At 36.8% G+C, this 27,897-nt stretch overlaps 4 protein-coding genes across 4 annotated transcripts; 2 read left to right on the top strand and 2 right to left on the bottom strand.

The window, feature by feature from the left end:
• Positions 1–5,707: 5,707 nt before the first annotated feature.
• LOC141622212 (chalcone synthase-like) lies at positions 5,708–8,000 on the top strand. Its single transcript, XM_074438263.1, has 2 exons — positions 5,708–5,975; positions 6,853–8,000. The coding sequence occupies exons 1-2, from the start codon at positions 5,798–5,800 to the stop codon at positions 7,848–7,850; spliced, it is 1,176 nt and encodes a 391-aa protein (XP_074294364.1). The 5' UTR covers positions 5,708–5,797; the 3' UTR covers positions 7,851–8,000.
• A 1,117-nt stretch (positions 8,001–9,117) lies between these two features.
• On the top strand, positions 9,118–13,063 carry LOC141622210 (uncharacterized). Its single transcript, XM_074438262.1, has 6 exons — positions 9,118–9,334; positions 9,488–9,571; positions 10,785–10,905; positions 11,246–11,539; positions 12,103–12,168; positions 12,793–13,063. The coding sequence occupies exons 1-6, from the start codon at positions 9,147–9,149 to the stop codon at positions 12,886–12,888; spliced, it is 849 nt and encodes a 282-aa protein (XP_074294363.1). The 5' UTR covers positions 9,118–9,146; the 3' UTR covers positions 12,889–13,063.
• Positions 13,064–13,373: 310 nt separating this feature from the next.
• LOC141622209 (uncharacterized) lies at positions 13,374–21,603 on the bottom strand. The gene is made up of 15 exons (XM_074438261.1): positions 21,254–21,603; positions 20,377–20,471; positions 20,170–20,283; positions 19,921–20,025; positions 19,728–19,799; positions 19,109–19,221; positions 17,124–17,264; positions 16,521–16,589; positions 15,628–15,715; positions 15,474–15,545; positions 15,280–15,377; positions 14,895–15,012; positions 13,922–13,981; positions 13,709–13,819; positions 13,374–13,588 (listed from the first exon to the last, which is right to left on the bottom strand). The coding sequence occupies exons 1-15, from the start codon at positions 21,390–21,392 to the stop codon at positions 13,478–13,480; spliced, it is 1,506 nt and encodes a 501-aa protein (XP_074294362.1). The 5' UTR covers positions 21,393–21,603; the 3' UTR covers positions 13,374–13,477.
• A 1,110-nt stretch (positions 21,604–22,713) lies between these two features.
• LOC141622208 (cytochrome b-c1 complex subunit Rieske-4, mitochondrial-like) lies at positions 22,714–26,632 on the bottom strand. The gene is made up of 2 exons (XM_074438260.1): positions 26,331–26,632; positions 22,714–23,680 (listed from the first exon to the last, which is right to left on the bottom strand). The coding sequence occupies exons 1-2, from the start codon at positions 26,491–26,493 to the stop codon at positions 23,037–23,039; spliced, it is 807 nt and encodes a 268-aa protein (XP_074294361.1). The 5' UTR covers positions 26,494–26,632; the 3' UTR covers positions 22,714–23,036.
• Positions 26,633–27,897: the final 1,265 nt, after the last annotated feature.

The following is a 27,897-nucleotide window of genomic DNA, read 5'->3' as shown; positions in this document are numbered from 1 at the left end:
TCGTTACATGTGCTCGTGCTGCACCATTATTGGTAAGAAAGAATCGAATGCTTAGATACTCCAGCTTTCGGTGATGCGTCATGTACTTTATACGAGTATATAGGTAAGTAAATTTCCAAAGTTTGTTGGGGGAATGTACGAGTCCAACTACATAGAAAATACCTAATTTTAAATATGAATCACATATACTCTATCTTATTTTATATTTTCTTCTCTATTTTCTTATTCGATTACTCGGATTTTCTTCCTTATTTCTTTTTTTTTTGGGACGATATATGTGGCCCAAATTCAATGATATGTGGGGCAGTGTGTTTTGTGTGGTCCAAATTCACTTTTTTATTTCTTGTGCAAAAAGAAAAGGGGAAGAAAATATAGAATATGAGGGAGTATTCCGTATTTCGCTTCTCTTCTGTTTTATATTGTATTTATGTAAAATCGTTTTAAATAATAATTGGCTGACTGCATTATGTACATATTATCATACGAGGTAAATATATGTTGCCTCTTCTAAAATAGTGGTGAACGATGAATTATTAAGTCTAGATCCTCAGACAGCCAGTCTCAATTTAATTTCTCATTCTCTCTCCAATGATACGTAAATAGGAAACTAAAAATAATTGTATAAATGTAGAACAAAAAAATAAAAGTACTAAAAATACAAAATGAGACACCAAAATAGGACAAAAGCTATATGTAAATTCGCAAATTCTTATTTGCGACGGGTACTATTCGTCTCAAATAAGAGACGGGCCAAATGTGACCATTTTATGAGAAAATGTGACCATTTTTTCATAGGTAACATTTTATGAACAGTTTATGAGTGGTTACATTTTATCAAAAAGTGGTCACATTTGGCCGTCTCTTATTTGTGACCGTCACAAGGGAGACTTATTGATATAAATTTGCATTAATAATAAATGCTCTCTATTTTTCATCTAAAGCGTATTAATCCAACCCATGTTACGACATAATCAATACGACCCGAACCTAAACCGACCCAATATAACGAAATGAGTAGATGAGACAGATTTGATCATTAAGCCGTGATAAATGGGCCATGAGCCAACAACCAATGGGCTTCAAGTCCAATATCTAACAAACCTAAACGAACCCTAAACCCGTAAACCTTATCTTCTATAAGTACAAATAAAACCTTCATTCCGCTGCCAACTTCATAACCCTTGAAACTCAGGGTTATGGAGTTCATCCTTAGATCCTCCTTTTCTCCTACTAATCGTTCATTATTATTTTTTTTTTTCGTAGGCCTTATTTTAATCAAAGGCAAATGATTGAGACTGAGGGAGTATTTTATTTTGTTGCTTCATTTTTTTCTTCTCAAAATTAAACCGTCTTTGTGTCAAAATGAATAGATCATAAATGATCGGGATTGAGCGAGTATGAAAAATGGCTACCCAGACATAGGCAGGTGTTTATCATGAATACAGTGATAAACCGTTTATTGTTTGGAAAATTTAAGTATAGTGTCCTTCGTTGCCTCAGTAGTTTTCATATATAGCTACTTGAGTTACATTTGGACCCTACATATCAAACTCACAGTATCTTGATCTCTCTATACTTGCTCTATTTCATTGTATTGTATTACCCAGACATCGGCAGGTGTTTATCACTAATACTGTGATTGACCGTTTAATGTCAGGAAAATAAACTGTGTCCTCGTTACCTTGTTATGTCAATACGTGACATCCCGAGGTACAATTGGACTCTATATTACCGATTATTGAATCTATGTTGTCGATAATTAAGGAGATTGTATTAACTTTCCGGTATTAGTCTATTGACTAACCCAGACATTTAGTCAAGTGTGTACCGGTTTCGATGGGTTTACACTGTTACTTGTCTGGGAAATTAAAGATGGAGAAATAAGCTGGTGGATGGGGTTTCCCATTTACTTTCATTGTTTCTCTTGTAAGTGTTCATCGTTGCCCGATAATACATTGTTATTATTATCGAGCTACATCTGGATTCGACATTTATACTCGCGGAAAGAATTAACAATATCTCATGTTTAAATGCTGTGTGTTGATCTCTCTATACTGTCGGTCTCTTCTGTTAAATGTATGACAGTTTGTCTGAAATGTGATGCTGATTAAAATTGATGAATGGTCTGATAATGCTGGACCGGGCTTCTTCCAATGCAAACTGTTCATAACTCGACAACATAGACTTGCTAATGATCTAGCTAACAAGGTCGAACAACTCTGGAATCTCGAACATTTGTTTTTGCTAATTAATGGCCAATAGCGGGTAATAGGCCAAACTTTCCGGTAATCATCGGTAATATCACTAAACATACTTCAACTTTCAAGCACATAAACAAGGCCAGGCCTTTGAAAAAGCCATTAAGCCTCTGGTTTTTCGGTCATCCAGAGATCTATATTTTCATTCTGCCTAGATTCGGTATCATAAGTCATATCAGTTCTACTTTCTATGGAAAACCCGTCTTCGGGTATCTAGGCATGGTTTATGCCATGATCAGTATAGGTGTTCTTCGATTTCTTGTTTGGGCTCATCATATGTTTACTGTGGGCTTAGATGTTGATACCTGCGCAGCGCAGCTAGGACAGCTACCATGATCATAGCGATCCCCACCGGACTTAAAATCTTTAGGTATTTATGATTGAACAATAACATGAACGTTAGTTTTATTTATTTAACAGTTTTTTCTATCATGTCATGTGTTCAATAACACATGTTAAAGAGACAATTAAGGGAAGAATAACACCATTAACTCTCTAAGTATGGTAATTATGAGTTCATAATTCAAAATCTCATGATATATTGTTGTAATTTTTTCCTCAATGTTACACACGAATCAACTCGATTAACACATTATTGGGATGCTTGGTTGGGAGGTTTGGAATAGAATGGAATGGATTCCAGTCATTTTAGTGTTTAGTTGTGGCATTTTGGAATGAAGTTAGAGCAAGTTCAATGGTAAGCAACAATCAACTAAGCTAGTAAACAACTAGTTTAGCTCCCGTGCAATGTATGCACGGTATATATAGAATTTTTACTTTTTTTAGTGTATTATACTTATGAAATATAAATTAGCTAATCTTTTTCTTTTTACCTTCTCATCGTTATATTTTGATTTGAAAAATCAAAGTCTAAATCGTATTAATCATGAAATAGGTATTTCAATGAAAGTTTTCCTGTTTCCGGGAGATTAATGGTGTTATTTTATAAAAGTTTACTGATAATATATTTTTAGCCGCAACTTTTTATCGTAGAAAATGAATGAATTTTTTCGTATGATACTTTAATTAAAAAAAAAAGAATTCCTTTTTATATCATAAAAAGATTGGAGACAATTTCGTGTAGCATGTAAAATACTAAATGAAATAAATATATAAATCTGAAAGATCATGTGTATTATAGTATACCATACGTATAGAATATGCTAAAAAGAACTAAACTTTATTTCAGGAAATATGTTTAGGCGGGAAAATTTGGAGTTTCGCCTATTCATTTAGTAAATAGGGGATTCCAATGATTTAGTTAGCTTTAATACTAACTTAATGGGTTCATATGTCAAATTATTTATTGGAATAATTTTTCTATTGGTTGATTGATAGTTGTGGGGCCATATAAGCAAAAGCTTAATGAATCAACAAGCTTAACCCAAGCCAATCTTTATAGCCTTCACCAATAGTGTAGCAACTAGCTTGCAATTTTAAGAAATTGCAAGCAAGTCCTTAAGTTTCACCATTGGACTTGTTCTTAGAATCATGGATTTTAATTTCATCTCAACTCTTTGGATTCTCATACCCACCCCCTCCCCATGGATTCAAACTCCAATCATTTATGTTTATTTTTCTAATGAATTAAATATGTTTTGAAAGCTATGAAATTGAAACCCTACTCTTCTATAATTTCTCATTCCATTCTTAAGCAATCAACCAAATGACTCCTAAATATACACGTTAATTTCCGGTGGATGAGAATAACAAAATAAGGCAGTAAAATTGAAACGAAAAGATAAAAACGCATAAATTTAGAGTGAAACAATCCACGTGGATGGTATATTTCCTCCCATGCAAGCTCACCAAACTCTCCATTCCTTGCTATATATTTCCTCCAATACACCCCACATGCTACTCTTTCGACCCACCCATTCTGTTTCACAAATTTACCGCAACCCTCCTCCTTTATTCTGGCGATAAAAAATAATCTATGTTTTTATACTAGTAGTGAAATAAAGGGCTAATGGAATCAACAGGAACAGTCGAGGAGATTCGTGCATTACAAAGGGCTAATGGCCCAGCTACAATTTTGGCTATTGGGACGGCCACGCCTCCTAATGCTGTGTACCAAACTGATTATCCTGATTATTATTTTCGTGTCACTAAAAGCGAGCATTTGACCGATTTGAAGGAGAAGTTCAAGCGCATGTGTATAAGGGTGTAAAATAGTAAAAATATTTTATAAGGGTGTAAAGATTAATTGATCCTAATATATATAAGCCTAGTGTTCAAGTAAGAAGTTACTCCGTACTATAATTTTCTAATACGAGAGTTAACCGACCTAATCGGAAAAATTAAATTTTGATGAAATTACGTACAAGAGATACATGCGTATGGTATCAAAATGCGCATATTCTGTCAGTCTGTTGACTATTTTGACGGATATTTAGTTAGAAAAGTTAATAAAAGTCAACTTTTTTGACGAATATTTCGTCAGAAAGGTTAACTATTTGTTGACTTTCAGTCAGAGTTAGGAGGAGACGTCTGATGGAGATTCCGTCACTTTACCCTTATTCTGTTGTACCCTTATTCTGTTGTAATTTGAAAAAATGAAGAGTTTTTTAAATCTCTCCTATTAATTCCTTTATTTTAGGGAATAAAAAAAATTAAGAATCATGACTCAACCACATCAAGATTATCCATGAGCTTCATGCTCCTCCGCATGGGGTTCAGACGTTCAGTCCATAATGCTCCATGATGCACAAGGCTTTATTGTAACTCGATCTATAGCTATGTAATCTTGCTCCGGCCTCTCTTTTTCCTCAAAAAATCAAAATTATCCATTTTCAATAAAACTACAATTACTAAGGCCATGTTCATTTGGACTTAAAATCATCATTTAAGTTCAATTCAAATCCTACAAGTTCAGTTGAAAAAAGTTCAGCAAAATTATGTTCAGTTCAGTTCAGTTCCTATATATTCATAAGTTAAATAATCGGAGTGATCTTCAGATACATACAACAAGTCTCCCTTAAGAGTTGATTGCGACGAGTCAAGTAATACCCATGTTGATAGATAAGACAAAATAAATTGATATTCCATAAGCACTCTCTGTTTTTGTCTTATCTACCTAAATAAATAGTATGTAACCCGTTATTAATTTATGACGGATATACCGGTTACAAATGAGAATTCGTGCTTAAGATATATGATAGCCATTCATTTCGTCGATGCATTATTTCAATTATTTGGTACTTTTACAAGTTGGTACTATTTGCTCATTTGGTAGGTACAGGGTTTTGGTTATCACACATCACTAAGAAATTTGAATACGTACCAATTTCAATTTTATTACAATACGTCGTACTAAAGCTCATGTGGCCATGCAACTACCATACTATAACCAAGCCTAACTCCCAATTCCACGTGCATGCTATCTGCCCGTCCATTCAACCTACCACCTTCACCTATATAATTTCTCACATTACATGTTTCACTTATATACTCCAAAATTTAAGGAGCGAACCAGTTGTATATCGTGTAACAGTCTTTTATTAAGTTTGATCAGTTTTGGTGAATTTTTGAGTAAAGAAATGGCATCAATTGAAGAGATTAGGAAGGCGCAACGTGCTGATGGTCCTGCGACTATCTTGGCCATTGGTACCGCCACTCCGCCAAATTGTGTGTACCAAGCTGATTATCCTGATTTTTACTTTCGTGTTACTAAGAGTGAGCACATGACCGATCTTAAGGAGAAATTCAGGCGAATGTGTAAGTTACTTTATTTTCTAATCTTATTAATAGAATGACCATGATATTATATATGGTAGAATTGTAATTTTTTCTATCTTAACATTCGGCCAATAATGCTCTATGGAAATCGTCATTGTATGAATGTTCGTTCGTCTGACCTAAAAAATTATACATGTTGTACACATATAACTTGTTCCGTCTAGGCTAATCGTGTACATCTTTCATTCTTTATACGAGGTAGTTCGTTAATCAAAAGTAAATAAGTGATTTATCTGCATTGCAAATAATATGCTATAGGCCTAGAGTTTATTGTAGATGACTAGGCGCGTGCTTAAAACTAAAATTTAGGGGAAACAAAATTTTCGCATATTGTTTTACACTTGTGTCAAAATCTTATATTTAAGAATTTTTTTTTTGGTACATATATTTAAGAATTTTCGGTAGCACAAAAATCGATAATCTTAACCACTTTTGGAAAGTTCATTAATTGATAATTTGATATGTCAAATTTCGTGGGTTTTAATTATGGAAAATGATAAATACAACCCACTGGGTTGTATTTAAACATTTAATACCCTTCTATATTTGGTATTAATTTAAAAATTAAAGAGTAAATTACACATAAATCAATGCAATTAATACATATATTAACTATTTATTTCCTCTTTTAGTTGCTTAAATACAACTCACTAGGTTGTATTTATCATAACTTTAATTATTTTCTTATAATAATGCAAAATGCCAATTCTAAAATGTCATTATCAATATCAAGAAGTAATTATGTAGATCTTAGACATATCACAAAGGAGACGCTTTAAGGGGCCATTCACATTGTCACACAATGACAACTACTCGTACATTTCTTGTGACTGTTTTTATGGCTTGAATTTTATAGGCGACAAGTCAATGATCAAGAAACGTTACATGTTATTAACCGAGGACATCCTTAAGGAAAAGCCGAATTTGACCGAGTACATGGGCTCGTCACTTGACACTCGACAAGATATGGTTGTATCCGAGGTCCCAAGGCTAGGCAAAGAGGCCGCGGTCAAGGCTATCAAGGAATGGGGTCAACCCAAGTCCAAAATCACCCATGTCATAATGTGCACGACCTCGGGTGTAGACATGCCCGGGGCCGATTACCAGCTCACCAAGCTCCTTGGCCTTCGTCCCTCAGTCCGTAGGTTCATGCTCTACCAGCAAGGGTGCTTTGCTGGAGGCACGGTCCTTCGTATGGCCAAGGACCTTGCTGAGAATAACAGGGGTGCACGAGTTTTAGTTGTGTGTTCTGAAATCACTGCTATTTGTTTTCGTGGGCCCACTGAAACCCACTTGGATTCCATGGTGGGCCAGGCTTTGTTTGGTGATGGTGCTGGGGCTTTGATTGTTGGGTCAGATCCGGACTTGTCTATCGAAAGGCCCATCTTCCAAATGGTATGGGCGGCCCAAACACTTCTCCCGGACTCCGAGGGAGCAATCGACGGACATTTACGCGAAGTCGGATTAACCTTCCACTTGCTAAAAGACGTTCCCGGGCTTATTTCAAAGAACATTAACAAAGCCCTTGAAGATGCCTTTACTCCACTCGGTATCAGTGACTGGAACTCTCTGTTTTGGATCGCTCACCCCGGTGGGCCGGCAATTTTGGACCAGGTTGAGGCTAAATTGGGCCTTAAAGAGGAAAAACTCGCTGCGACCCGTAATGTGTTAAGTGAATTTGGTAATATGTCAAGTGCTTGTGTTTTGTTCATCCTAGATGAAATGAGGAAGAAGTCTTTGAAAGAAGGGGCTGCCACCACCGGTGAAGGTTTGGATTGGGGTGTTCTGTTCGGGTTTGGACCGGGTTTAACTGTCGAGACGGTTGTGCTTCACAGTGTGCCTGTGAATAATTAATATCATTAGCCTTGTTTAAAGAGGATCAAACGTTATTTATTGGTTTGCTGCAATGTAATGCTCTTTGCTATTTATTTGTTAGCCATATTGGCAATGTAATGTGGTACTACTAGTGGTGTGATTAATAAACATTTCATTTTCTCTTTTTAATTATGGAGTTTGCTTTTTGATAACTTGACACTTGACACGTTTATTTAACCAATTTATTTATTTGTAAGATGATTTTTTTCAATTCACATAACTCGTTAAACCTATCAGCCAACTAACATGTATAACTACTCATTAACCCAAAAAATGATGAATTATACTCCATAGGATGTCTTATTTTTTAAAACGTTATGTAGGTTATTGTGTTAACACATCCCAATTATATAAATCATATAAATAAAATACGTAGGTTGTGTAGGTTATTGAGTCACATATCAATGCAAGTCGGCCGCCGAGAAAGCAAGTTGAGCCAGGTCGAAATGGCTCAACCTGACCCTAAACCGGCCCGTAGCTGAGTAAGGTCGTACTATGGTTGACATGATAGACTTCAACATATTACCACCGAGTCAGTTGGCGCCTGGCGGGACATGCCACTAACGACCCAACCGCCAAATCGGACCGACCCCCTAAAGGGGCCACCTCTAGTAGCATCAAATCGACCGAGGTTGACAATTTTTCTTTTATCCTTTAACATTAAATTTAACACAAATTCTTATTTATAACGCTTACAAGTTATGACGACACACATAACTAATTAAAATAAATATTATTTTTTTGGGTATAAAAACCTATTGAAATAAATAGTTAAACAAAAATGGGATTGTAAGGCATCATAAATTGTATTGCAACACTAACAAACAATATTTGTACTTGCAGTTTTTTTTTTTTTTTTTTTTTTTTTGGTGTTGACCAGGATTCCAGGAGTATCTCCTACCGATAGTTGGGGCAATCTCCTTTGAATACTGGAGGTAATATAATGGGTTGACCCCTCTCAAAATTGACTTTTTTTTCATTCGCAAGAATTATGAATTGAATCCCTAACCACCTGCTTAAAAGATGAGAGCTCTTACCACTCATATCAGCCAACTTTGGTACATACAATACTTAATGTAATTTAACATAGGCCAGCCTTATAAAATCGAGTCAGTTTTATTCGGATCGTGTCAACTTGACCGGGTTTAAGTGTTTAACCCTCGTCTCAAACTTGTTCCTCCTCCAAACTCAAATTAAAACAAACAAACGACACTTTAGAAACCCTTAAACCCCTCCCACCCACCACCAACACAACACACCCTCGCCTTCTGAGAAATGAGGTTTACAAAGCAGAAAAGACACAGAAAAATAGTGAGATTTTACACAGCATGTTTTGGATTTAGAGAACCCTTCAAGGTTTTATGTGACGGAACTTTTATTCACCATTTATCTAACAACAACCTCGTTCCTGATAAATCCGTTTCTAGTGCTCTTGCTGCACCTGTTCATCTTTTCACTACCAAGTATGTCTCTATTTAATTATTTAATTACAAGGCGGTCTTACACAACAAGTTTGTATAGCGGGTTTTATTTGATTGCAGTCTTTTTTACTTAAATGGGTCATGATTTACACAATAACTGATTGAATTTGTGGTTTTTTGTTGTTGGGTTGTTAGGTGTGCTATTGCGGAGTTGGAGTCTCTTGGACGCTCTTATGGGGGATCTGTAAACTCTGCTCGCCGAGATTTTCGGCTTGCTAAGTTAGTTTTTCTTCTTGTTTTTTATGATTATATTAAATGCTGCTGTTTGAGTTTAGTTTTTTTGGTATTTGTGGATGGAATGGTAACAATTATCCGGATTCTTAGAAAGGGTATCAATTAGGTTTAGTTTAGAGACGTTATTAGATAAGAATTAAGGCGGTTTGGGGCTAAGGTTATGAGATTCTAGTTCTGGAGGCGTGTTTTATGGTCGAAAGTTTGAAAATTTGATGAGAACATATAGGGTTTGTTTGGTTTCTAGGACGAGGTTTAATATATAGATGCTATTAGGTAAGGATTTAGACGGTTTGGCGTTAAGGTTATGCGATTCTAGTTCTAGAGGCGTGTTTTCAGGTTGAAAGGTTGAAAATTTGACGAGAACATTTTGGGTTTGTTTGGATTCTAGGAAGGGGGAGGGGCAATGAAGCTACGGTAGGATTTTTGTTTGGCTTTTAGGAGGAGAAATAGATGCCAACTATTTCATCCTACTCAATTTATAAAGTACATAATGGGGAAATGGCGCCCTTCCCTCTGGCGACTAATCCCTCCATACAAACAAGGTGGCAAACCCCACCCTTCATGGTATTAAATTTCGATTTCCATAAAATATTGTAGTGAATCGGTAAGTAAACCACCGTTTCATTACCCTGGTGAGCAAAGATATTATTTTGTTTCGAATTTTTATTCTTGAAATTACTCAGCTCCTATATGGCCATAACTAGGATAAGATCTGTATCACCAAATTGACATGTGAAAGTTATAGTTTGTGTCTGATTTGGCTCTTTGAGTATGCTAGAATCGATTGACGTAGTGATGAACCTTTGAGCAGTGAACCTTTGATTTATAAATTCCCGGGTCTTCTTTGCCTATAATAGCAGGAGAAACGATCAGGAGGGTCAGAGGGAGAGGACATAGATGTAGGGTGTTTTCCATGCAAGTGTTTTCTATGTTGGAAAGAATTGTGATTGGACTTGGGAGGACGTTAATGAATGTCTCCATTTCCCTTCCTTTCATATCCTTCTGTCGCAACTTATTATCCAAATAAGGGAAATTGTCACCATCCCTTTCCTTGGAATCCCTCTATCCAAATAATGTGTTAGTTCTTATTGGACTCTTAAATGGATTTGAAAGAACAATTATGCATGTAGCTTTTTCCAAATATTTATATTGGGGGCCCTTTGTCTCTATGGCTATGCTTACCATTTGACTGTGGCAGATGTGAGCATGATCAGAACGTGAGCGCTTATGATTGCATTGTCGAAACTGTCGGAGACAATAATCCTGAGCACTTCTTTGTTGCGTCTCAAGACGTAAAATTACGGAAGCAATGCCAGAAGGTATTTCTAATCACTCTCTTTTTAATATAATGTCTGTGTATGTAACAGTGTTTTGTGACGTGAGCGACCTTTTATTTTGCTCCAGGCATTAATTTAGAATCCTTGAAGAGAAACACAACTTAACTCTAATATACAATATTTTCGGGGAAACAATTGTAGCTTGCTCTGATTAAAGCAAATGGAATTGGAAAAGAATAGTTTAAAAGAAAAAAACTCTTTTGATGAACTGTATTCGGTTTCATATTTTTTTTCTTTGTAACCTGTGGTGATATGCATTTTAGATGCATGGAAAAGTTTACAAATAGATATTTAATTTTTCATTTGTTAAAACCATTTGCAGGTCCCTGGAGTTCCGGTTATGTATGGTCTACGGAACGCTGTGTATCTTGATCAGCTCTCATCATTCCAGCGTGAGTATGTGAAGGCTTCTGAAGAAGAGAGGTTACGTATGACTGACTCAGAATACAAGTTACTACAGAAGCGAGTAAAAAAGATTTCGAACAGTGAAATAGATTCTTCCGAGGAAGGAAATGAAGATGAGATTTCAGAGCCTCGGGCTTTAGACAATCGCAAAACGTATAAACGGGGATTAGAAATTAAAGATAAGGCCAAGTTCAAACTTAAAAGAGCAAAGGTTATTGTCATTTTTACCTGATATTCATTACTCACTGTTCTCTTCCAAATCTTCACTGTGCTCACTCTAAAACATGTGTTACTCCTGTAGTACCTGTCAAATTCCAAATATTTCCAGTCAACAGGCTCCACCTTTTTGGACAAATTTTCCATTACTAACGGGCCAGAGATTCACCGTTCTTAGTTTTTGATTATGATAGAATGAAGCAAAACGTCTAGCTAAATTGGTCGGGGATTCTCTTCATTTAAACTAAATGCAATCCTCAATGCAATTTTTAATTTTTATTACCCTAGTTTTCGTAACAATAAGGTAATGTTGTGGTGGTGTCTGGGAATGGGGATGAGGGAACTTTTTCCCTCCAAGGGAATAAAACTCTTCTGTAGATGGGTAGCAGTAATTGGTTGTTTGAAAACTGCACAGCAGTTTTAGCCGAAATTGTTAAGGACTAAAACTGGTGTTTGCTTGATTATAATTTATGCGTTATTCTTTGCACTGCTCATGTTCAATACTTTACTTTTGTGATCTCTTGCTATCCATTGTAATTGTCCTCCCCAAACTTGCAGGCTCCAAACCCCCTTTCTCGAAAGAAGAAAAGTAAACCTAGCACTCCAGCTTCAAACTCAGGAAAGGTGAGATTTACTGTGTCTATTCTGTAAATTGCATGCATATATCTATTGCTTTCCAGACTGTTCCTTTGGTGTATAGGTATATGAGTAACAATGTGCTTGTCACGATCTTACTTTCCTGACATAGAATAAGATGGGTGTGCTGCATAGACGATCCTTTATTCCTTCTTTTCAGCTTTGTTTATGATTCGCTTGTTAGACTATTCAGACAACATTGTGGTTGATCTATTACCATGATTGAATCTTATGCCAGCGTAGTTGCTCTGTTCTGTTCAAATAATAATTTTCTCCTCAACTGTCGCATTAGCACACGTGAAACTCCTTATTTTCGCTTGATAGAAAACATTCCATGCTGATGTAGGATCCTGTTCATTTGTGTGGTCCATCTTATCTTCATATCCATCAAGATCTTTGATCCATGATCCTTGTCTTGCGTAAAGCAGCCTGTGTTAAATTTGTGGTTCCAGAAGTAATAGATATGTGTTGTATGGTTCTGACCCCTTCCCGGAATTGGTCCTACTGTTCCTCCCTCTTCCACGACCACGTCCAGCATACATTATGTCTCTGTTGTTAACTCATTATCCCTCCAAGTAACTTACAGTATATATGATTTGATGTTGGAAACAGAAGGAAAATGCTGGTAGCGGGGCAACAAGAAGCAGGCCTCGGAAGAGGAAGAGAAGTCACAAGGCTCAAACAACCTCAGGCACTCCTGCAACCTAGATACCTAGTAATTAGCTGAGTTAGATGCTAACTAAAATGTTCGCTACATAAGGTCAGACCATGCTTTGAAGCACTGTATGACTGTATTGTTTTGTTGAAGATCGATTACCAAATGTCTCCTCATGACTTGCATGCATGGAATATAATACATTATTAAGAAGCGGTATTTTACATATCTCCTCTTTTTGCTAACTGAATTTTTCTCGCATCACTATTTATGCCTGGTTACTGTCGGAGTAAACGATTATTAGTTTCCTGCGCACATCCTGTTTATGGCTGTCCGTTTTTGTGAAGAAAAGAGGAAGATGTTTGTGTTTAATAAGCACATGTTCTTTGGTAATATTGCATTTGTTTGAATGCTACTCCATATAGCAAGGATATCGATTTTCTGGAAGATGCAGAATGAAGATTATTTGTACCAGAAAAATGTCTAAAATAAAACCAATCGAGTACACGTAAAAAAATGAATGAGACAGCTAAAAAAATGATCGAAAGCCTGATAAATTAGCAGCTGCTTCCACAATTCACAAACGCGACTTGCAATATTTACACACGAGCAAATGCAAATCTAACAAATCGTAAACAGAAATCAGCTGCCAATGGCTGCCTGTTTCACCCTCATAACGAGTTCCTCTGTCGTCATCCCAATTATCTCATTAGCTCGCTTTAGCCCAACTGTATAGTATCTTCCGATCGAATCCTGACAGTTGACATCATTAATGCATAAGAAATAGCCAAATAGGTAGAGTTAACAGATTGCAGAACCACAAGACAACTAAAGTTGTTAAGAGCTCCTATTATGTAAGAAAAGGAAACAGACCCTAGAAACGATGCCCAGCCTCTCCAGTTTCCGGACTGCATCATCCACTTCAAAATTGCAACTCGCGTCAAACTCTTCCTTGAGTAATTCCTCGCAACGTATATCAAGATCCTAAAAGCATGTCACCACAATTCACAACTCAATAGATCAAAACTGTGAAGCGAAAACCATACTAACTTCTTTCACGTATTACTTCCGAATAATGGGGTTTACCTGTCTAGTAGATTTACCCTGTTCCATCAGTATGAAGTATGATATGATCACTTCTTTCACCTACAGTACAATAGCTCATTTAGAAAATTAAAAAGAAAACATTAACTAAAGTCAATGTTAGACGCGAAAAGAAGAAGCCGAATCCAGAAACCCTAATTTGACACGATGTGACCCGTAGTTGGTGTGGAACCCAATTATTGATTAGATTAGGAATGAAATGATCAGGAATCATCTCACCATTCCGAAATAAGTTGTATCAACAAAAACGACTAAATTTGAAATTATAGTTGACAAACCTAAAAGATCTAAAATAGACCCAAACAACTCAACCCTCGAACTCTCTAAGGGTCCGTTTGGATTGAAGGAATTGGAGAGAAGGGGAGGGGAGGGGAAGGGAGGGATTTAATTTCCTTTGTTTGGATAAAAAATATGGGAGAAAGGAAATGGAAGGGAGAGAAATGAGAGGACTTATTTTCCCTCCTATAGAACAAATTATAATCTTTCCAAGGGTGGCAAGATTTGGAAAGAAAACATTATTTGGACTCTAATTATACCACCACCATCCTTCAATCTTCCATCCATTCTTCATCTCCCTCCTTCCTCCCCTTCCATTTCCCTTCATAATTTTTGTTATCCAAACACCCACATTCCATTTGCCCTCCCCTTCTCTCCCCTCCCTTCACCTCCCCTCACTCCCCCTCCCCTCCCTTTCCCTCCTAAAATTGTATCCAAACGGACCCTAAGGCTCTGATCACCCATCCTGAAATCGCCCAACCCAAATTGATCCATCAGGCAAACCTGGAACATGCTCGAACCCGAGATAGCCCAATATGATCCAAAGTGGAATGCCTGATCCTATACCAAGTGGAGTGACCACATTCAACTAACCAATCTATATCCGAAATGAATGACCTTGTTAGTTGGTTGCCATATCTAGTTAAGACCCATCAACACAAGACATGTACAGGCTTACTTCTTGCTGAATCACATCATCACACAAGTGCAGGAGAGTTCCCTTTCCACTATCAAGTTGTTTGTCATACATCGACTGCGTTACTAAATTCTGATATACAGCCATGTTTTGCTGAAATCTGAAATTAGAGAACAAAAAGGCTTCAGCAAAAAAAAAAAAAAAAAAATCATTTCATAAATAATTATAAGAAAAATGAATAACCCTAAATGCCCTGCAGTCAAGAGGCATATGCCAAATCAGTGGAGTCGTCGGAGATTGGGCGTTGAAGAGACGAATATATATTTTCTAAAGTTGGGGGCGAAAAGATACGAAAACACTACTGCTGACATCACCAGCTGACATCACCACAAAACAAGAGGCTAAAGGAAAAATATACACCACTTACGCGAAATATGTCTTCGCAATGTAACCAATTACTGCAGAAACAACGGCAAAGGCAACCCAAAAATCACCCTTAATCTCTAGCGAACTTACCACAGCAACCTGAACAGACAAGCAACTCACATTAGCATAACATTTACATGAATAAAAATAAGAAGCATCAATTCCTAAGGTTTGTATGTGATAAAAACAACTCACTAGACCAACAACTGCCGACGCAAGGAACTTGACCCAGTCCAGTGGAGTAAGACCCGGGTTTTTCTTCTCCGGCTAAAAATAAGGAACAACCAATGTTATCGTCAAAGTTGACATACTTTGCAGGTTTACAGATATGGAGACAAAGGATACTCACCAGAACTATTTCCATGTCTGCCATCGGAATATTTCTAAAATGTTTCACATATATACCCCTGTCTTGTTTTCCCTTTGGACTAGCTCGCCTGTAAAATATAACATGCTATAAATTTTCCTTGGATACAAACTCGTATATCAAGACAGAAACAAACTGATAAATTTTCCTTGGATAAAAACTCATATATCAAGACAGAAACAAACGAGCCATGAAACTATGAACCAACAAACTGGCTCCTACAAATGACATGGTGGATGGGGTGCTCCTATGTTAGCAACACATAGAAGTTGTTTCCGGATGACTCAAATTAATAGTTGCGTGGAGAATTGCATTGAATGACTGTTACTTCACGAAAAAAGAAGAGCAAGCAATTATTGAGCCATTTAGCTTTACTTCATCATAATCCAGAACCAAAGAATTAATCTTTGGCTACACTGGAAATGGAGAATATGAGAGAGTTCAAAAGTAGTGCATCAAAAGTCTGTCGACTGAGCAAAACGCAGACACACCAAGTTTAAAAGTGTCAGATTAGAGATGCTCAACTCTCAACTCGAAAAAAAGAAATATAAGATTGACCACTGAGTCAGGATCGTACAAAGTATGTACATAAACAGCAAATAAATGGTCATGACGTCTTTCATGCACGGTTACATGAAACTCTGTTCATCTCTGTATTTGATGGGTGCAATCAAAGGCAATATGAGAGAATGTCTACTTCATAGTCACATAAAAGCTCTGTCAAATTTATCACAGGTTCATGGAAAGTACGTGAACGTACACTAACAACAAACGAGAACCAATAAAACCATTTTCACAGAATCAATTATATCATCCAAATTTACGTGTCAAAAGTTGTTAAGTTTCATCAGAGACAGACTTTGCAAAGGAAATACCTGTAAACAACAATCATTCTGTCAAAAGTAGGTTCCTGGATGGTAATCTTCCTGAGCAGATTGCGAAAACTGAGGAAAAATCAACGGAGTGCTTCGTTAGTAGAATGCAATTTAAGTCCAGCATTGGCACAAATTTCTCACTTTTCTGTCAAAGGTTAACCACCCCCCAACAGATCAAACACAATAGAGGCAAGACCCAACAATTACGTCCACATCATCCAACAAGTCTATGAAAAGCACAGGAGAAATAATTTTCATCGAGGAAAAAAAGGAAAATATGAGAGCTTTGAAAAACGATTCAAGAAAAGAAAAAATTCTGCATGACACTCTCTATAACTGTTATTGCACGTAAGTTGTTTTCATTACCAAGCCATATAAAAACAAACTCTCTATCGGTTATCATGTAAATCCTTCTCTTTGGCCCACCAACTCCCATCCCGTCAACGAGAAAGAGAAGTTTCTACACGATCTAAAAGTGTCGGTCGAGAATTCTATAACACTCTCGAACAACAGCCAAACAAAGAAACTATAACAGGCCAAAACTCATACACAGTTACTATAGTCAACTACCAACTCTACCGATGGGAGATACAATGGGCAAACCTGATTTCCATGTTCTGAATACGGATCCGTTCAACAAAGAGATCATCCTGATTAGACTCAGACGTGATCTCATCATCTTTCTTTTTATCTTTCAAAGAACCTGTCCGTGACTTTGATAATTTTGATCGAAGTTTTTCTATCCTGCAAACATCAGTACGACAAAGGAGACAAATTACAACCAAGTATTATCATTTATCAGGTATATAAGCAAGGCATATAGGAACATAAGAGGGGGACTGTATTAACTGATGAGTTTGTTTCGAACACAGGTTTCTATCTGAGTTCTAGTAAACTTACTTCTCCATCTGTCTCAGAAATACAGTCCAAAATACAAAATGTTTTTAGATTTGAGTAGAAATACATAGCTTCAAATACAAATACTTGTAGTTGCAGTAAAATAAGTAGAAAGAAGAATGCGAGTGGGCCATTATACTTGGAAGGTGTTTCTGAAACATGCAAATTATGAAAAATGGACAGTAATTCCGAGACAGAGGGAGAAGTATTCCTTAACCTCTTTGCTAACTAAAATCCAATTACACTTCTTTTAAACAAAACGCATTTTATTACACTGGAAGGGACTAGAACTAGACCATCCATATATAACTAAGAAAAGCATTAGCCTAAAGGTTCCATATAAGGTCTGCCTTTACATTGCATCTCTTTCCGCATTCACTGGTGATTTGGTGAAGTAGTTGTGCTCAACCAACATCAGAGAGCTTAATATGATGTCGGTATGGTCATGTACTAAGCAACGGTATATCCTTTTAAGAACTGCATATGATATTTAACTATAGAAGCTCCCAAATCCAACTTAACATAGGGTTTAGGCATATGTACGATATTATAAAAAACCATTCTCACAGAACATCCAAGGGCTCAGGGAACTACAAGAAACCTTGTCATTAAACCTTCATTATACAACAGCAGCAACAACAGCAAGATGTTAGTACAATGAAAAACTTCTAGGAAGCTGTTTACAAGGGGGTTCAAAATAGACTCATCAATTAAATTAATAAGATTCAAGAAATACACCAAATAAAGATGTTTTTTACACGTCGTATCTCCACTAGGTAAATGGAACTTCCAACGGGAATTTCAACTTCTTTATTTCAAACAAATATCTCTGGGCAATTTGCATGAGTCCTCCGAGTCAAGAGAATTTGAAGTTTATGGGAATTTTTACTTCCCATAGTTATCCAAACTAGTACTAAGTATCTAAAGTATTCACGCAGCATTATCTAATTACAAAGAATTAAAGTCCACGTAAAAAGAAATTGTGCCTTGCCTAGATGGTCTTACTCTCTCATGGTATATCAGGATGAGTTCCTTGCGTTTTCAAAATGAACTTTAACACTTCAAGTTAATAAATAAGTCAGACCATACATACTCACACCATGCCTCACAGTAAGGAGTGCAAGTTTTATTCTTGCCATATGCTCTATGCAGACTTTCAAAAGTAATTGGTGTACTACGTGTCTTACAAAGGCGCATAATATGTTAAATTACCTAAAGTTCAGCCTCATTCATACTACGGAGTACAAGATATGATAAACTCAGTACAACAACAACATTACCCCAGTGCCTCAATGGCTCCCGCAAATTGCGGGGTAAGGGGTGGGTGGGTGTTGGGGGGGGGAGGGGGTCGGATGTACGCAGCCTTACCCTTGTGTTAGCAACACAAAGAGGTTGTTTCCGAATGACCCAAGATGAAAATTGCGTCGAGAACTACATCGAATGACCGCCACTTCACAAAAGAAAGAAGCGCAACCACTTTAGTAAGCCATTTTTATTTATTCCATTATAATCCATAACCAAAGAGTAATGAGTCTTTGGCTCCATTGGAAATATGGAAACATATGATAAACTCAGTACTTGATAAAATTTTGGTTACTAACATTATCTGCTAGTCAAATCTACCAAACAAGAGGAGTAGTAATTTTGATATGCATACACAGTCAAGAGTGTAAGGTAACAATAATGCTCACCCAGTCACTCTTAAAAGCTTTGCCCAAAACCTGCCTATCATCATATCCACTTTTTCCATGAAGAAGTAGTCAGTAGTGCGATCAAGACCAATGCCACGCCGGAAAATCACATACTGGAAAATAAGAGCAACAAATCTAAACTCAAAAAAGGTAAAAGCCAATGCAGAGATCACTTTTGCAATAACATAAGCCAAGAACGAGTAAGTATTTTACAAAATGGTCTTACAATAACTTATAGTAAAACTACACCACGATCAACTATAAAAGGGTCATTAACATTGGTCAAGGGATTGCTACTGATGAAACAGGGTACAAACTACTGAGGATTACAGCTGATGATGAAATAGTGACCATCAATAGGAACTTAGGAAGGATCACTAACCAAGATAGTCATTGAAGGGGTCAGTAATAAAATAAGGGGGGGCTTTAATTTCTAGTTCAGGTGCTTTTACAATATGTTATTGTAACTTGTACGGCGGATTTATGCAAGTCTTTGTGCCGGTTAAAACATATCTAACTTATTCAGAACTGAAAGTCTGAAACAAAAAAATCTCTTTCAAAAAAACAAATTACCATATAACCCCCTACAAAAATTACCACTTGGTAATTCTAAAGTTACCTTATCAGCAAACTCTGGGATATGTTCATGGTGATGCTGAGAGAAGTACTTTCCCAAAAGTTTTTTGTCCAGCTACATTCACCACATAAAACAGATACAATAGTGAAAAGGGGAGTGAGTAACTTGTCCAATGCTAAAAAAGTCGAAGAAATTGCCAGGTATCCATAGAAGTGCATGCATAAAAAAGACGAACCTTAGATTCGTTCACAGTAATAGGAAGATTCAAAAGATACTGGCCAGAACGAGCAACTTCATTCTCCTCGTCAGTTACGATCTTAAAATTACTCTTTTCCATCACCTGAATGTTGAGTATCCAACAAAAATAGTACTCAGTATATTAGTAGCTAGCTACACTTTTCACACCATGTTCCTATATGCCATGGCGTTACGGACACCTATAATAAGAAAGTAATTATCATTCTACTGGATAAGGGTATGTTACCTCGAACATGTAGCTTAAAAAATTCTGTTCAAGAACATCAATCTCTTCCGGAGATAAATTTTGTTGCTCCAGCTTACGTGCTCCATGGATAGGGTCAAAGAGAGAGTATAATTGCTGTTGGGATTATAGCAGTCAAGCATATATAGAATCAAGAAGGCACAGCCACAAAAACAAATTAATTCAAACGAAGATATTTGCTGTTACTACCATTAAATCTTCAAACTGCAAGAGATACCATGCGCGTATAGTGTATTCAATTCTCTTGCACAGCTTTAAGAACTCAGATCGATCTGAACTATGCTCTGCATAAAAAACGGCATCTTTACTACTAATGTCAAATTTTTACACATTCACCACAGCAATAGCTTTTCCAACAAACATAAAACCATGTGAAAGAAACTAGTAGCCAGTAGTCCGTCCAAGACATTGATCATATACACCATACGCGCAATTAGCCAATTAGTTGTACTGAAGTAGAGACACTAGAGAGGCAGTACAAGCAAGTTTGCTCACCCATTCCCACTAGCAACTACTGCATCAACATCCCCTCAACTTCGATATATATATCACAGGATACTACCCATACAACAGTTGGATTAGCCTCACAGCCTTTTAATGTCTCCTACAAACAACCTACATATTTCGGATTATTCAAACTCAACACTCAGACTTAGTACGAACCCTAAACACTCCAATTTAAGCCAAAACATTCCATTTTCTCAGAAAATAGCCGCGCTCAACACTTGGACAGGTACCCGTATCAGATACTAACCAAGTCCAGCAACATAGCACACAACTCTCAAATGGCAATTGACTAATTTTTTTTTTCTAGCAAAACAAGCACAACCCTTAAAGTATTCACGCAATTAGAATCACACAACCAATCATATTAGTCCAATTACGCAATTCAAGGTAGAAAAATATTCCAACAAACAAACCCAATTGACATAGTGCAAAATTAAACATAACCCATAAGAGAAAACAACACACAAATCCGTATATTGTACGCCTCCGTCCCAATCACTAGTTTTAACTTTGATTAAAATACCCGTCACAAAGAATAAAAAAAAAGGCAGAAAATTACCAATGAGATTAGCCAAAGTCATAAACAACTTAGGTTTTAAAACAGGAATAACAGATTCTCTTTCCAATCTTATCACATCCTTGTTCTTGTCATGCTTCTTCACTGGAGTTATCTCTTGAGTATTAGCTACAGACGCCATTATTACACAAAATTATGAAGAATAAAGAAAGGTGGGGTATTTAAGTATTGCAAATTTGTGGAATTATTAAAAAGAAAAATTATTAGATAGAGATTAAAATATGTGGTTTACAAGAAGACAAAATATGCGTAACGGAAAAAGCTGTCGGCAATGAAACTGTTGTTGGAAGTTATGACTTGTAAAGACGATGTTTTTGTGTTGTGCAGGAGGAATAGAATTCGGATAATTCACGCGGTACCCCTGAAGTTGGCCACTTTGCACAAAATACCCAAATTTTTTATCCGAATATCTTAAAGAGGCCATAACTCGTGTTTACGGACTCAGAAAGTGAAGATTTTTTTTTTCAAATCGATCATCTTTCCGAGTACTACGATTTGAAAAAAAAGTTTGACGAGTTTGGAACTCGTGACCGGGAGATATGCTCACTCAAAGTTTGTTCAGTCGAAAAAAATGTGACGCACAATAACTCCTAGTAGTGGAATCCAATTGCGATTTTTTTTTTCAAATTGTAGTTCTAAGAAAGATGAGCGATTTGGAAAAAAAATTCGTCACTTTTGAAACTCGTAAACACGAGTTATGACCTCTTTAAGATTTCCGGATAAAAAATTTGGGTATTTCGTGCAAAGTGACAAACCTTAGGGGTACCGCGTGAATTATCCGAATAGAATTTCTCGTGAAATGTAGAATAGTCTGAACAAGTCAATCTTGGGAGCATGTCTGTGACGGTAACAAGATATTTTCTTAACTATTTTGAAAGTTATGACTTGTATAATACATTCAGTTAGTCTTGCTGAAGACGGGTCGGAGTAAGTGACGGGTAATGTCACTCACAAAACGAATAGGGGGGACAAGGTTGGGGCACCCTCATGTGCTTCCATCTCTCCTCTATTTGGGTCATTTGTGAGAGGAAATGGTATCCGTCACTCCAAAGTGACGAATACATGCCGTCTTCAATGAGATTTTGTGTAATACATTTTGGATAGCATAAAACTGTTGCTGCTGCTTCAACCGACGACTTTGCATATTATGTAACGGAAAATTATTTGTTCAAATTTTCAATTTGACTATAAAAAAAACCATTTTGGGGCAAAACCACTATTTTTTGTTCGGATACTAAATATGGAACTGATGAGCGAGTATATTACCCAGTATATATAATTACTCTATCCATATTGATCGACATACTCAGTATTTCTGCGGTGCCCCAAGTGTGTAGTCTGGTAAATTTCCACGACTCTATAACGCGTAAATAGTTTTTCAAATACAGCACAATGCAGTAGAGTAGATTACCAACTTACGTATCAAACTGTTAGAAGTCTTGGAACCAAAAAATAAAACATTACTGTATCATGCTCTGCAGGGTTATCTCACGCCCTACAACGACCAACACGGTAAATTCAAAAATTTCATGCCACCATAAAATGGCCGGCGAATTATTACTTCTAATGACACAAGGTAACCAACTCCATGAATAAAAGCTACTTCAAACTCGAGCATTATTGGCAAGCTTCAAGTGCGAAATAATTTATCAGAAGATGCCTCGGAAAATTCAGACACCCAAGTTTAATAGCTAAGGGGAGACCAAAAAAAATAATCCAAAATATCGCCATTGTCCTTTGGGACAAAAAAGTCCCATCTCGCTCCTTAACCAATGAGCAATTTGTTATCTTCCAAGAATTTGTATGTGGGTACCTCGAGGTTCAGTGGGGCCGGTCCCTTACGAATTCTACCAGAGATATCATAGTGAGACCCATGGCAAGGGCAAAACCATCCATGGAAGTCCCCAGCATTTGGCAATGGAATGCAACCCAAGTGAGTGCAGACACCGATCACAATCAGCCATTCCGGGTCCTGAACCCGGTCAGCATCAGGTTGTGGGTCTCGCAGGGTTGAAACGTCAACACTGTTTGCCAGATTGATGTCCTCTTCAGTTCGGCGCCTGATAAACACAGGCTTCCCACGCCACTTGACAGTCACAGTACTGCCAGGCTCAATGCTTGAAAGATCAACCTCGAGTGATGCTAGTGCAAGGACATCTTTACTGGCTGACATACTCAGCACAAACTTAAGTACAAGTAACCGAATAAGAGAAGCATATACAAATCTTCCACCAGTCAGAACAAAGTAGGCAAAGGCTCTCTTGCTGGGATCACCAGGAGGATATCGCTCGTGATTGTATTCATCATAAGTTATTTTTGCAGACGGGTTCTTTATGGCAGCCACAGTAGCTGGGATATCCGAAATCAGGTCGTGTTCAGCTCTAGGGATAAGATGCTCTGTAGCAAAACCTGCAGTAGATGTCCAAATCCAAGAGATTAATTAAGGATTACTCATTTACTCTCCACCATTAATAAGCTTCGAATTCTATTTTGCGTTGCCAGTTAACAAAATTCACGCTTAGAAGCTTGCCCTAGTTTAGTTATTCGTATGGTATTTTTGAACCATTACTGTATGTGACCCCGCATATTTTATCAACTTGCATTTCTATCCAAATTTTATTATATTCCTCGATATTTGTGCACAATTAACTAGAAGGTAAATCATCAATAGTATTTCAAATGTCCACGTCTGTTACTCAACTCCAGACAAAAAGAGAATAAACAAAAAGTGATTCAACATAACAACCATCACAAATTCACTTAAGTCAATAACTACTGAACAACCATATATGTGCACTTCACTTAAGTAGCAACATCCCTAGAAGTGAGAAAAATGTTTTCCGGCAATACGACCTACTTTGTAAATTGTAAAGCAGTATACCGAGAGTTGTCAGTGAGCCAGCAATAACCACTAATGCCAATTACGCTACCTGTAAAGTTTAAGAAGTGAAATCACCCATGGCACATGGACGAAACACAATGAAGGAGTTTGCAAACATCTGAAGCTGAATGAAGTTAAGGCAGATGACAAGCACATACATCTAGATAGTAACAATACCATATACGGAGTAGTTAAAAGCACTAGCATCCAAAATGCAAAATAATGAATCATACTCCCTCCTACTCTCTCATTTCTTCCCTTTTCTTTTGGGTGCTAAAAATAAGAGAGAGACTGCTCTGGCCTTGGTTTTGATGGCGGTGCAGGGAAAAGGCGAGGCGAAGGAAGTGCAGCCCACTGGTAATGGTGGTGTTGAACAGGTGGCTATTGCGTATGGTGACAATGGGTGGTGAAGGAAGGTTAGACTGGTGGTTATCATGGTGGCGGCGTGGTGTGAATGGAGGTGAGGAGTTAAATGGTGAGGTGGGGGATGTGCACTGGTGGTGTGAACGGTTGTGGGTGGATGGGGGAGGGAGGGCAGAGCTGGAGGTGAGCTCTTATGTTGGACGTTGTTAAGGGGTTTAGGAGAGAGGGTGAATCCGGGCATTTCTGCCCATTCATGTGTCATTTTATGACTAAATAAGGAAAGCCGGAACAAAAGCTAACTAAGCTTAAAGAGGGAAGAAATGAGAGACTAGGAGGGAGTATCATTTAAAATCCAATACTCGAAATATTAGCAATGTAACAATGAAATGAAGAAGATTCACCAACAACTATAATATCATGTCTATAAATTTGCCTCAAACTTACCAAACTAACCAAGCTCGAAGAATATACATACAAACATCATCCCCTCGACATTGGTAAAATTGACACAGAATAATATAGCTCCCCAGACTCCCAGAGAGTACTAGGTAAAGTGTAATGATTATAATCTAAAACCTAAACTACATGCCATTTTCAGTAAAATTGATATAGTCAACCAAGCACAACAACATCAGAGTCTTAATCCCAACATGATTTGTTGTCGGCTGACATGAATCATAATCTGAAACAGTCAGAGTCTTACACTGTGAGTCCTTGAAAACAGTGTTATCAACATAGAGGGATAAGGTTGCATACATATAACCCATACCCCACCATAGATGGGAGGGAGTCTTGGAGGCGCTGGAGGCATTGGGATAATGTTGTAAAGCATGAGGTTAAAAATTCACCCAGAAATCCTTGTATATTCCCAAACCAAGCAGCCTAAAATGTCAGGCTAACGCAACCAAACATAATTAGGACTCATTTGGCAAACCTTTTTGAATTTTGGGCTGCATTTTCCGCGACCCATTATGTTATGTCTGTGATATCATGAAACTGATATTCTGCGATACAGCAACGGCAACTGAACCACGTGTTATTAATACATGAGTCTCAGATTTATGCATGAGATACAGGGAATAGAGGTTAAAAAAATAACCTGACTATTATCATACACTTCATAGCATCAAATCTTAACAACCATATTTTCATCAAAATCACATGTACAGACTACAGATTATATATTTTCAATTCGCTCTACACTGATTACCAACACGGATCCCCTCCACCCCTACAAACACAATTATGTATCCAATAAGCAGAACCTTTCGACGATCAAGTCCACACATTTCAATCTATAGCAACAGAAATTAGAACCAGACAGCATTAAAAAAACGCATGATATACGTGCCCCGGCACCTCCACAATTCCAGTCTCAATGAAATCTTAAAAATCTTCAAATACCAATTGTAACCGCAACGTTTGATTATTTTACCTTCACTAATCTACCTAACTAAAATTAATCGCACCTTAAAGACAAAACAACAATCATTTCACAATGTCAAACACACATAATGTGTTGACCGAGTCGAAAGAGATTCCATCCCAATATCCTATAATCAATTGGAAACCAATAGGCAATAGAAATAGTAGCTTCTCGGATTGTAAAGGAGTCAATTTTCTCCTATTTTTCGTCGACGACTGAGACACTCACATGTGAAATCAACACAATCAGCGCAAATACACGCAGAGATCTTCAATAGAATTGAAAATCAAAATGAAAACATCAAATAAAACAAATCGCAAGTCAAAATGCCATCAAATCAAAGACATAAACATATAAAGGCGATCTTAATCGAAGAAAGAAACCCTAACCTCGGTGAGAAATGTAAAAATGAGGTGCAGAAAGCGTAGATCTGGTCTCATCGTCGCGACCACCGGAAAACGGAGGCTTGGACACGGCGGCGGCGGCGGCGGCGGGGCGCCATGATGGAGATGGGGAGATAGAAGAAAGCCGCTTTGCCGCCATTCTCAACATCTTCGCTAGCTTAATTGATACGACGCGGATTAGGGCGTGTTCTCTCTTGACGCGGAGTTTTGGGGGGAAGATTAATTGAAATTTGGATGATAGATGAAAAGTTTGGGGGTGGCCAAGGAGAAAAGACAAATAGCCAAAGTAGGTGATTGTGTCATTTAATTTAGTTTTTATTTATTTTAATGTTTTTCTAAAATTAATGTTGAAAATTGTTTTATTTTTATAGATTCATTTTTAATTTTAATATTTGAAATGTAATGATGGTGTGTGGATGTTTAGGAAAGAGCTTGAACAATTTATGGATTATACAACTAGTTGTATATGTTATACGGTGTAGAATGTGAGCTTTGTGATAAAGTATCCGAGCTTTATGTTCAAGAATATGAGCTTTATTAAAAAGTATTGAATTCATTCATTTACACATTAAAAACATGAAATTTAAATTAGCTCAGAAAGAATACATATAAGCTCGGATTCTTATACCTTGGTTGTACCATGCTTATGGTACAACTGGATATATAATCTTATTTGAGGGAGTTTGAATATTGATACTCGAATTAACATTTTTGAAAGAAAAGACTAATTTATTAAGAAAACGTTAAATAACACTTTCAAAATATATGTAAAATCGAAAATAAATGTTATAGGTGTTAAAGGAAAAATTCATCTTAGCATTTTGAACAAGTTATAGGGTTATTTTATACAAATAATCCAAGCTAAGTCTTTCCTTCACATATTATAGGGAGTATGTGTTTTGTCATAATCTCCCAAAATCACCCTCGTGGGACCTTTGCAATAAAATATTCTTTTAAAAAAAAATTAAATAAGGTTATGTAATAAGATTAATCTAACATATACTTAAATAGCTCTCCTTCTCAAATTACCACAACCTAACGCTATTGTAAGACCGTCTCTTTGAAGTTTTTGTGCCCATATTAACCTCATCGTTGCACTCATTTTTCTCGTATTAAACTAGACTTAAATTTAGAAAGTGTCTCTTAATTAATTCTTCTTGGTTTCTCTAACGTGTACTCTCTAGGTACAAATTAACAACGTTAACTAGCATAAACACATAATTGGTTAAAATTTCTAAAAAGTGGTACTTATAACCTAGATTCAAATTGCATTAACATTAAAATAGCTCATGAACACCCTTTACATCAAAATAAAAATGAGGAACAAATTAATCATTCAAAATGACAAAAGTGAACACTCCAAATTCTCATAAAAATTGTAAAAATATTTTAATTAATGTAGTTTATTTATTTTCACAATCTCTTTTTATTTAATCTTAACTAGTTTCAAACCCGCGCAAAATTGCACAGGTATGTACTTGGCCCGGTATTAATGTTTTTGGATGCATTTTTTTTTTTTTTTTTTTGCATTTCTATTGTAATTATCTAGTTG

This window comes from Silene latifolia, chromosome X, assembly GCF_048544455.1.
Source record: "Silene latifolia isolate original U9 population chromosome X, ASM4854445v1, whole genome shotgun sequence".
NCBI lineage: Eukaryota > Viridiplantae > Streptophyta > Magnoliopsida > Caryophyllales > Caryophyllaceae > Silene > Silene latifolia.
The sequence above is the reverse complement of the archived record's forward strand: the minus strand, read 5'-3'. Positions and strand labels throughout refer to the sequence as shown.